The sequence below is a fragment of the Colobus angolensis genome, unplaced genomic scaffold (assembly GCF_000951035.1).
Source record: "Colobus angolensis palliatus isolate OR3802 unplaced genomic scaffold, Cang.pa_1.0 Scaffold217, whole genome shotgun sequence".
Lineage (NCBI taxonomy): Eukaryota > Metazoa > Chordata > Mammalia > Primates > Cercopithecidae > Colobus > Colobus angolensis.
Window position 1 is genome coordinate 3,557,065 of NW_012115344.1, and position 12,068 is coordinate 3,569,132.

General features: G+C 37.7%; 1 protein-coding gene across 2 annotated transcripts in view; it reads right to left on the reverse strand.

The window, feature by feature from the left end:
* MANBA (mannosidase, beta A, lysosomal) overlaps positions 1-12,068 on the reverse strand; it is a 149,051-nt gene that overhangs the window by 95,994 nt on the left and 40,989 nt on the right. For both annotated transcript variants that reach the window (XM_011943217.1, XM_011943218.1), the window contains one exon: positions 7,447-7,570. In XM_011943217.1, coding sequence (XP_011798607.1) covers positions 7,447-7,570 — 124 coding nt within the window. The remainder of the gene's footprint in view (positions 1-7,446; positions 7,571-12,068) is intronic.

The following is a 12,068-nucleotide window of genomic DNA, read 5'->3' on the forward strand; positions in this document are numbered from 1 at the left end:
TGTGGAGAAATAGGAACACTTTTACACTGTTGGTGGGACTGTAAACTAGTTCAACCATTGTGGAAAACAGTGTGGTGATTCCTCAAGGATCTAGAACTAGAAATACCATTTGACTCAGCCATCCCACTACTGAGGATATACCCAAAGGATTGTAAGTCATGCTGCTATAAAGACATATGCACATGTATGTTTATTGCCGCACTATTCACAATAGCAAAGACTTGGAATCAACCCAAATGTCCATCAGTGACAGATTGGATTAAGAAAATGTGGCACATATACACCATGGAATACTATGCAGCCATAAAAAAAGGATGAGTTTGTGTCCTTTGTAGGGACATGGATGCAGCTGGAAACCATCATTCTCAGTAAACTATCGCAAGAACAGAAAACCAAATACCACATATTCTCACTCATAGGTGGGAATTGAACAACAAGATCACTTGGACACAGGAAGGGGAACATCACACACCGGGTCCTATTGTTGGTGGCGAGGAGGGATAGCATTAGGAAGTAATGTAAATGACGAGTAATGGGTGCAGCACACCAACAAGGCATGTGTATACATATGTAACAAACCTGCACGTTGTGCACATGTACCCTACAACTTAAGGCATAAAAAATAATAATAATAATAATGAAAAGAAAAAAAAAGGTACACAAAACAACCAGAAGTCAATTAATAAAATGACAGAAATAAGCCCTCATATATCAATAATAACCTTGAGGGTAAATGAATTAAACTTTCCGCTTAAAAGATATAAATTGGCTGACGGGATTTTTCAAAAACATGATGAAATTATATGCTGTCTACAAGTAGTTCAACTCACCCCTAAAGACATCTATGAACTGAAAGTAAAGGAATGGAAAAATACATTCCATGTAAATGGAAATAAAAAATGAGCAGGCGTAGCTATATCTACATCAAATGAAACAAAGTTTAAGTCAAAAAACAGTAAAAACAGACAAAAAAAGTCACTATATCATGATAAAAGGATCAACTCCACAAGAGAATATAATAATTCTACATATATCTGCACCCAACTTGGAGCATCCAGATTCATGAAGCAAACATTACTAAATCTAAAGAGAGATAGATTCCAATACAATAACAGTGGGGGATTTCAACATCCTTCACTCAGTATTACACAGATTATCTAGACAAAAAAATTAACAAAGAAACATTGTATTTAAACTGTACTTTAGACCAAATGAACCTAATACACATTTACAAAATATACAATAGCTACAAAATGCACATTCTTCTCATTAGCACATAGCAACAAGGATAGATAATATGTTAGGCAAAAAAATGACTCAACAAGTTTTCAAAAATTAAAATCATATCAAGTATCTTTTTATACCACAATGGAATAAAACTAGAAATCAATAATAAGAACTTTGAAACCTGTACAAGCACATGGAAATTAAACAACATGCTCTGAAATGACAATTGGGTCAAGAAAGAAATTAAGGAGGAAATAAAAAAATGTCTTGAAACAGATAAAGATTGAAGTACAACATACCAAAATACAGCAAAAGCTGTGTTAAGAGGGAAGTTTATAGCAACCGATACTTACATCCAAAAAGTAGAAAGATTTCAAACAAACAACCTAACAATACTCCTCAAGGAACTAGAAAAACAAGAACAAACTCAACCCAGAATTAGAAGAAGAAAAGTGATAATAATGATCAGAGCAGAACTCAATGAAATAGAGACAAAAAAAAAAAAAGCAAAGGATCAATGAAATGAAAACTTTATTTTTGAAAACAAGATTGATAAACCCCTATCTAGACTAATTAAGGAGAAGACCCAAATAAATAAAATCAGAAATGAGAAAGGATACATTACAAGTGATACTGCAGAAACACCAGAGACTATTATGAACAACTACACACTAATCAACTGAAAAACGTAGAGGAAAGAGGTAAATTTCTGGACACATACAACCTGCCAGTACTGACTGACAAAAAAAAATAGAGGCCAGGCACAGTGGCTTATGTAATTCCAACAGTTTGAGAGGCCAAGGCAGGAGGACTGCTTGAGAACAGAAGTTGGAAACCAGCCTCAGCAACATAGCAAGGCCCGTCTGGAAGGCAGGGCAAGGGAAGGGAAGGGAAGGGGAGGGGAGGGGAGGGAAGGGAAAGGAGGAAGGGAGAGGAGAAGGGAAGGGAAAGGAGGGGAGGAAAAAGGAAAAGGCAAGGCAAGGTGGAAAAGGAAAGGAAAGGAAAATTTCAAGGAAGAAAGAGAAAGGAAGAAAGAAGAAAGAAAGAGAGAAAGAGAGGAAGAGAGGAAGGGAGGAGAAAGGAAAGAAAGGGGGAAAGAAAAGAGAAAGAAAGAGAAAGAAAGAAAGAAAGAGAGAAAGAGAGGAAGAGAGGAAGGGAGGAGAAAGGAAAGAAAGGGGGAAAGAAAAGAGAAAGAAAGAGAAAGAAAGAAAGAAAGAGAGAAAGAAAGAAAACAAGCAAATAGTGAACCTGAACAGACTAATAATAAGCAGCAAGACTCAATCAGCAATAAAATCTTAACAGAAAAAAAATCCAGGACTGGGTGCCTTCACTGCCAAATTTTACCAAAGTTACAACGAAGAACTAATACCAATTCTACACAAACTATTCCAAAAATTGAAGAGCAGGTAATTCTCTCTAACTAATTCTAGAGGTCAGCATCACGCTAATATCAAAATCACACAGAGAGGCAGCAACAAAAAAAAAAAAGAAAGAAAGAAAGAAAAGAAAGAAAGGAAACTACAGCTCAATATCCCTGATTTGCATGGACCCAAAGATCCTCAACAAAATCCTAGCAAACCAACTCCAACAGTACATCAAAAAGATAATACACCATGAGCGAGTGGAATTTATCCCAGGGATGCAAGGATCTTACATTTGCACAAATCAATAAACGTGATACCTCACATCAGCAGAAAGACAGAAAACATATGATCATCTCAATAGATGCAGGAAAAGCATTTAATAAAATTCAATATCCCTTCATGATAAAAAACTATCAACAAATTAGTCATAGAAGGAGCATACCTCAATATAATAAAGCCTATATATAAAAACCCAGAGCTAACATCACACCAAATGAGGAAGAGCTAAAAGTCTTTCCTCTAAGAATTAGAAAGGGAAAAGGATGCCCACTTTCACCACTCCTATCCAATAAAATGCTGGAAGTCCTATCCAGGGCAACCAAGCAAGAGAAAAACATAAAAGGTATCCAAATTGGAAAAGAAGAAGTAAAATTATTCCTCTTTGCAGATGACATGTTCTTATATCTATAAAAAGTTGGAAGATTCATCAAAAAACTCTTAGATCTGATAAATAAATTCAGCAAATTTGTAGGATACAAAGTCAACATACAAAAATCAGTGTTTCTACACATCAATAATGAACTAGCTGAGAAAGAAATCAAGAAGGCAATCCCATTTACAATAGCTACAAAAAATAAAATACCTAGGAATAAATGTAACCAAAAAGGTGAAAGACCTGTACGAGGAAAACTATAAACGTCTGATGAAATAAACTGAAGAGGTCACACAAACAAATCGAAAAACATCCCATGCTCATGGCTTGGAAGAATTAATATCATTCAAATGACCACCATACTACCCAAAGCAATCTACACAGTCCATGCAATCAATCACTATCAAAACACCAATGTCACTTTTCACAGAAATAGAAAAAACAATCCTAAAATTCATATGGAACCAAAAAAGAGCTCAAAAAACCAAAGCAATCCTGAGTCAAAGACTACATCACACTACCTGAAAACAGACACATAAACCAAAGGAACAGAGTCTAAACCCCAGAAATAAATCCACTTATTTATAACTAACTGATTTTTCACAAAGTCACCTTGGTCAGAGAACATGCACTGAAGAAAGAACACTCTCTTCAATCCTCTTCAACAAATGGTGCTGGGAAAATTGGATATCCATATGCAAAATGAAACTGGACTCTTATCTCTCACCATAAATAAAAATCAACTCGAGATGGATTAAAGACTTAAACATGAGACCTGAAACAATAAAACTACTAGAAGAAAACATATGAGAAGCATTTCAAGACATCAATCTAGACAAAGATTTTACAGCTAAGATCTCAAAAGCAAAGGTAACAAACATAAACATAGACAAATAGTACTATACTAAACTAAAAAGCTTCTTCACAGCAAAGGAAGTATTCAACAGAATGTAGAGACAACTTGTTGAACGGGAGAAAATATTTGCAGACTATCCATTTGACAAGGTACTAACATCTGGAATACACAAGGAACTCAACTGAACAGTAAAAAAGCAAATAACCCCATTTAAAAGTGGGCAAAGGACATGAATAGACATTTCTCTAAAGAAGACATACAAATGGCCAACAGGTATATGCACAAATGGTCAACATCACCAATCATCAGAGAAATGTAAATCAAAACCACAAATACTATCTTACTCCAGTTAGAATGACTATTACTGAAAAGATAAAAAATAATAGATGCTGGGGAGGATGCAGGGAAGAGGAAACATTTATACACTGTTAATCGGAATGTGAGTGAGTACAGCCACAATGGAAATACAATATTTCTCAAGAAACTAATAGTAGAACCATTACCATACAATCCAATAATCCCACTAATAAGTATTTATCAATAGAAAAAGAAATCAATATAACAAAAAGATACCTGCACCCCCATGTTTACTGCAGCACTATTCACAATAGCAAAGATATAGAATCAACCTAAGTGTCCATCAACAGATGAATGGATAAAAAAGAATAAAAGCATGTCTTAGCAACATGGATGGAACAGGGGGTCATTATGTTAAGTGAAAGACACAGAAAGACAAATTTTGCAGCTTGCCACTCACACATCGGAGGTAAAAATGTTGATCTCATGGAGGTAGAGAGTGAAATAATAGAGACCAGAGGATAGGAGGGTTATATGAGTGGCAGAGAGGAATGAAGAAAGGCTGATGAATGGGTACAAGCATGCATTTAAATAGAAGGAATAAGTTCTCATGTTTGACAGTGTAACAGTGTGACTATACTTAACAACATGTATTGTATATTTCAAAATAGCTAGAAGAGAGGACTTGAAATGTTCCCAACACACAGAAATGATAAATACTAGAGGTGATAGATACCTGAAATACCCTGACTTGATCATTACACATTCTATGCATGTAACGGAATATCACACATACCCCATAAATATGTACAAATATTATGTATCAATTAAAAAATATATTTAACCCTCCCAAATGTAGTTGAGAGGAGGAACTGTTTACACTGAATCTAAATTGAATTTTAAGCATCATTTAAATTAATTTAATTTATATAAAATTCACCCAGTCACCAGTGACTAATAAAGTGAACTCTAATAGCTCAGGAAGAAATATTTAGTTTCATATTCAAAATTGTAAATTAAACTAGAGCAGTATTATTCAAAATTTTTTCAGGCATCAGGGTACCTAGAGCTTATAATGCATTTTGCAGACCACCTAAAATACTGATTAAGCTTCAAAACAAATAAATAACTTTTTGCTAAATCAGATCACTTTTTTTTTTTTTTTGAAACAGCATCTCACTCCATCACCCAGGCTAGAGTGCAGTGGTACAATCACAGCTCACAGCAGCTCTACCTCCTGAGCTCAAGCGATCCTCCCACCTCAGCCTCTCGAGTAGCTGGGACTACAGGTGAACGCGACCAGGCCTGGCTACTTTTTGTATTTTTTGTCAGAGAGAGGATTTTCCCATGTTGCCCAGGCTAGTCTCTAACTCTTAGGCTCAGGGAATCCACTCATTTTAGCCTCCCAAAGTGCCGGAATTACAGGCATAAGCCACTGCGCTCAGGTCAGACCACTTCTTATACCAGATTCTGTTACTTATACCTGAGAAAACGTATGGGTGGTAACATGGGATGAAGGGAAATTAAACCACTATTTGATTTTAGTAGCGAAAATCTTTAGCTGGATTACACCTCAGAAGAATAGTTTGGGAAGCCCTAAACTAGAGAATTATAAGCACAGCCACATTTACATGTGCGACTTAAATTCGATCTTTTAATGCATTTTTAAAGTTTAAAAATACCAACAGTACCAAATAACCTCCTCAAATCGAAGCATCTGTCACTTGCTGTCATCTTCTGTCTTCAGAAAATACAGATTTCGCTAACTGAATAGCAAGCTAAGGTCACCAGGGCTCTCAAGATAACAGAACTCTTGTACTGACACATCACATTCTTTCTTACTGATTTCATCTAGTTAGGCCTCCTTGTGATTACACTGATTGCATGCTCTCATTTAAGATCTCACTTGCCTCCATCTTCACCCTTCATTTCCCTAACTTCTCAAATCCTCACTGATCTTTGATTTTCTGGCTCTTATCTTGGAAGGTTATTTGTTTTGTTTGGCAATTGTTTGTATCTCCCCTCCCCACACATGAAGGATCAGTGTACCTACTCTATTTCTTTTCTACATCAAATAAACAGTGCTGAGCAAAGAAAGCAACAAATATTTAACCAGCTTTTAACTTATCCACTGACATCCATGAGATTTCTGAGGTTCTGTTTCAATGCTCCTTGATATTGAATAGTTGCCTCAACTAAAAAAGTACTATTTTTCACCTTAGAAATATTTCTTTTGGCCAGGCGCAGTGGCTCACATCTGTAATCCCAGCACTTTGGGAGGCTGAGGCAGGCAGATCACCAGAGGTCAGGAGTTCAAGACCAGCCTGGCCAACATGGAAAAACCCCGTCTCTACTAAAAATACAAAATTAGCGGGTCATGGTGGCACATGCCTGTAATCACAGCCACTCAGGAGGCTGAGGCAGAAGAATCGCTTGAACCCAGGAGGTGGAGGTTGCAGTGAGCCAAGATCATGCCATTGCACTCCAGCCTAGGCGACAAGAGTGAAACTCCATCTCAAAAAAAAAAGAAAAAAGAAAAGAAATCTTTCTTTTGCCCTGTTTACCTTCCAGTTTATTTTTAACTTTTTACGAGGCTGCTGTGTCAGGGCCCTGTGTCAGGGCCCTAAGAGTAGTGCTCCCAGTTATGAAGAAAAAGTACAGAGACAGAAAGTCAGTCTCACAATGTGAGCAAAGCAAGAATTCGACACTAAAAGTGACTACAGAGGCTGCAAAAAGGAGCACCAGCCAGCAGGCACAGTCCTTTCAAGAAAGAATACTTATCTCAGGAAAACTTGGAGCTGCTCTTCCATTTTATTTTTTCCTTTTTCTGTAAAATATGCTAAAAGATATCTACCTACATACCTGCTTTATATTGTCAATTTTCATGTAAAATCAGTTTGTACCTATTTTTTACTTTTATAAATTGATTGTACAACAAAGTTTTTAAAAATTCTAAATCTCTGAGAAACATACCTCTGTATTTCAATTATAAACCCAATTTTTATAACAAGGAGATTCAAAAAGAAAAAAAATCACGTCTTTCAACTTACCATATATTGGGGAAAATGTGAAGTAGTTCAGGTGACAAATATTATAGGCTTCAATTCTAACATCTTTCCAGATTCCCTGGGTAGGAAAGGAAGGTCCCCAGTCCCAACTAAAGGAACATTGCTCCTACAATTTCAAGGGGAAAAAGAAGATAAATTCTGATTACCATGAAATGTAAACATTATGAAAAACATTTTCTTTAAAAATGTTACTTACGCGTATATAAGTTTGCTATGGCAGCCATAACAGAGTATCACAAACTAAGTGGTTTAAACCATGGAAATTTATTTTCTCACAGTGAAGTCCAAGATCAAGTTATCAGCAGGTTTGGTTCCTCCTGAGGCCTCTCTCCTCTGTTTGCACTGTGTCCTCACTTTGTCTTTTTCTGTGCTAAGCATTCCTGGTGTCTCTCTCCATTGTCCAAATGTCCCCTTCTTACAAGGACACTAGTATTGGACTACCGCCCACCCTACCTGCCTAATTTTATCTTAATCACCCCTTAAAGACCTTCTCCAAATATGATTACATTCTGAGATACCAGAGGTTAGAACTTCAACATATGAATTTGGGGGGACCACAAGTTAGTACAAAACTGTGTGTGTGTGTCCCCCAGCCACCATACACAGCCTCTGAGGTGGCCCACAATGATCCCCACTTTGAAGTGACCTAGTGAAACACTTATAACCAACAGCATATAGCAGAAATGATGTGACTTTCTTAATTAGGTTATAAGAGACTAAGCCTTAAATTTTGGGTACTCTCTCATGCCCTCTCTTGGCCAAGAGGGAAGCCAGCCTCTGTGTCATGGGGCAGCTCTGCGGAGAGACCCACATGAGCAATCTGAGGTCTGCCAATAACCACAAGTGAGCTCAGAAACAGACTCTTCAGCCTTGAGTCAACTTGAGCCAAGCCTTGAGACAACTGCAGCTGTGGCTGATAGCTTAACTATAACCTCATGAGAGACCTGAAGCCAGAGGCACCCACCTAAGCCATGCTCAACTCCGATTCCTAACTAACAGAAGCTACCATAATAAATGTTTTCTTTACTATTATTTTTTAGAAATCAGAAAACCTATAGTCCACATATTTTCTAACTTTTAAGTTCAGAGTTACAAGTGCAGGTTTGTTATACAGGTAAACTTGTGTCATGGGGGTTTGTCATAGAGATTATTTCATCATCCAGCTATTAAGCCTAGTACCCAATAGTTATTTTTCCTGATCTTCTCTCTCCTCCCACTCTCCACCTTCTGGTAGGCCCCAGTGTGTGTTGTTCTCCTCTATGTGTCCATGTGTTCTCATCAATAAATGTTGTTTTAAGCTGATACGTTTTGGCATAATTTGTTACATCACAATAGATATTCAGTATATCCAATATATCTATGTTGCATATAACATATGAAACAGATAAATTTAGCAGAAATGTTCTAAGAACATAAAATCTATGAAGAGTTGTACATGTATATTCTTCAAATGCATACTACATTGAAGCAACTCAATAGTGCCTCTTTAAACTTCTCTATAATATCTCTGAACCTAACTACTGTATTTAAATCTAACGGCTACAAAGAATATTGTACTTACATGTAATAATTAAAAAGAATGAGGAGACTGGGCGCAGTGGCTCACACCTATAATCTCAACACTTTGGGAGGCCGAGGCGGGCGGATCATCTGAGGTTGGGAGTTCAAGACCAGCCTGACCAACATGCAGAAACCCTGTCTCTACTAAAAATACAAAATTAATCGAGTGTGGTGGCGCATGCCTGTAATCCCAACTACTCAGGAGGCTCAGGCAGGAGAATCGCTTGAACCCGAGAGGCGGAGGTTATGGTGAGTTGAGATCGCGCCACTGCACTCCAGTCTGGGCAACAAGAGCAAAACTCGGTCTCAAAAAAAAAAAAAAAAAAGAATGAGGAAACATATTGAAAGACAAACACTTTATAAATAGGTTTTAAAAAGCTCTGGCTAAACTTGCCAACCTCAGGTATGAATTCAGAAGTCCTTGTTTCTGAACGTGAAGCCCAAAAACAATCAGTTTGATCTTTAGCCCCTGACACAGGTGGCCAAGGCAGATATTTTATCCAATCTTATTTGACCTTGGTACTTGTCTCTCCCTTGATGACACTCAACTTCCACATTAAGTTACAGAGTTCAAATTCAAAAATAAGAAATAATTCTGTAAAATAAATTCCTTTCACACAGAATGTTTCCTAATTTCTACTTCTTAAAAAAAAAAGTATTTTCAGAACAGTTAATTAAAATGTGTAAAGCTATGAGTTCAGCTTTTAAAAAGAAACAAGTTTGGGTCATACATTTTATGGGGGGAAAGAAAAGTAACAAGAACCAGAGGAAACACTAAAATCCTTCTAGATGGGTCATTTGTAGAACAGAACCTGAAGATTTGGCCAAACTTTGTCATTTAGGTACTATTTCCTTAGCTCTGTACTTACTTACCTAAGATAGAGATAAATTTGTTTTTACTATAGAGAAAAACAAAGAACTAAAATTATAGCATCCACATCTGTCTAAATTTACCACTTAAGCACCAGATTCTCATATTCAGAATGAAAACTATCTTGGAGACATTTATGGGAGAATTTTAGTATCTATTTGTAATTTTTTCATTGGAGATACAGAAAAGAAGGACAGCAAAATAATCAACATCTTATGAGGGAGACTGTTTTCCCCATTAAGGGCAACAAATCACTCTTGACCTCTTCAAGAAGTATTTATGAAGTGCTTTCTATGTTTCAGGCTGGGAGTACTTCAATATACACAACAGACACAATTCTTCTGCTTATAGTGCTCACAGTCAAGCATGAAATTCAGGCACTGAATAAATAATTACAAGTATAATGAGTTTTACAATGGAAATAGGCAGGGGACATATAGTCAGAGGTTGAGGAGGATAGGTAACAAGATGAGTTTTCCTGAAAAAAATGGCCCTGAGGGTTGAATACCATTTATCCACTGTGAGCAGGCAAAAGGCAAGCAGAAGCTTTCTTTTTTTTTTTTTGGGATGCGACTCACTGTCACCCAGGCTGAAGTGCAGTGGCGCAATCTTGGCTCACTGCAGCCTCAACCTCCAGGCTCCTCCCACCTCAGCCTCCTGAGTAGCTGGGACTACAGGCTAATTTTTGTATTTTTCTTAGAGTTGGGTTTTTGTCATGTTGTCCACACTGATCTTAAGCTCCTGAACTCAAGTGATCTACTTGCCTTGGCCTCCCAAAGTGCTAGGATTAGAGTCATGAATCACTGCCCCGGCCCAGAAGCATTCCTTTCAGAAGGAACAGCATGTGCAAAGGTCAGGAGGTGCAGGACAGTATGATGCATTTCAGGAGCTGAAGAGGCAGGGAGAATGGGAAGAGGCAGGGAGAAGACTGGAGAACTGAGCATGGGCCAGACAGAGCTAAGAGAGCTAAGACCCATGGACATTGGCCTAAAGGCAATGAGAAGCTGTTGAAGAGTTTGAAGAAGAGCAGTGCTGTGATCATTTTTTTCTGAAAAGATCATTCTATCTGCTCTGTGAATAATTAACTAGAGGAAGGCAAGTGAAGCTTCAGGGATGCCAGTTAGGCAATCAGGGCAATATTTCATGCAAGGTATGACTGAACTCAAGAGATAGTAGCAGAAATGAAATGTGAACAGACTGAAGAGCTATTGAAGAGGTACTATTTGCATCATCAAGAGGACTAAGCAATTGATTGAAGAAAGAAAAAGGAGAGAAAGGTGTCAAGAAAAACTCGAGTTTTTGGCTTGAATACCTGTTGTGGATAGTGTTCCATTCAGCAAGAGACAGAACCCTGGGATAAGGATTTAGATCACAGGTGCAGTGTGGAGCATACTGAGCTTTAGGTCCCTGTGAATCAGACAAGGGATGATGCTAAATAAGCAACTGAATGTAAGGTCTGAAAATGAAGAAAAGTTGGGCTGAAGACACAATATTGGAAGACAATGGCAAATAGCTTTATTATGGAAGAAATGAAAAATGAGATAGCCTAGAGAGGGTATAAAATGAGAAAAGAGTCTAGAACGGAGAAAGGCCCTATAATATAACTTTTAGGAGAACAAGGATGTGGATAAAGAGACTTACAAGGAAAGGCCAGAGATGTAAATGGAAAACAAGAAAGATGGCATCAAACCTTGGTAAGAGGGTAGCTGAAGTGATGAGTCCCATTATCCATGCTGGACAGAAAAGAAAGTAGAGACAAGAGGGGACTTAGGTTGCTACAGGGAAAGCAGAGGGTCAAAGAACTGGTGAAAGAGAGTATCGGGGGAACCAGCCTCCAATATTTCAATGTAGGTTCTTTTCTATTTTCCCTAAGTGTCTGTCAGTCTGAGAAATAAAAAAGAAAGAGTACAAAGAGAGAAATTTTACAGTTGGGCCTCTGGGGATGACATCACATATTGGTAGGACCATGATGATGACCCTGAGTCACAAAACCAGCAAGTTTCTATTCGGGATTTTAAAAGGGGAGGGGGTGTACAAACAGGGAGTAAGTCACAAAGATCACATGCTTCAAAGGGCAATAAAGATCACAAGGCAAGGCAAAATTAGAATTACTGATGAGGGTCTATGTCCCACTGTGCACGCACTGCCTTGATAAACATCTTAACAGGAAACG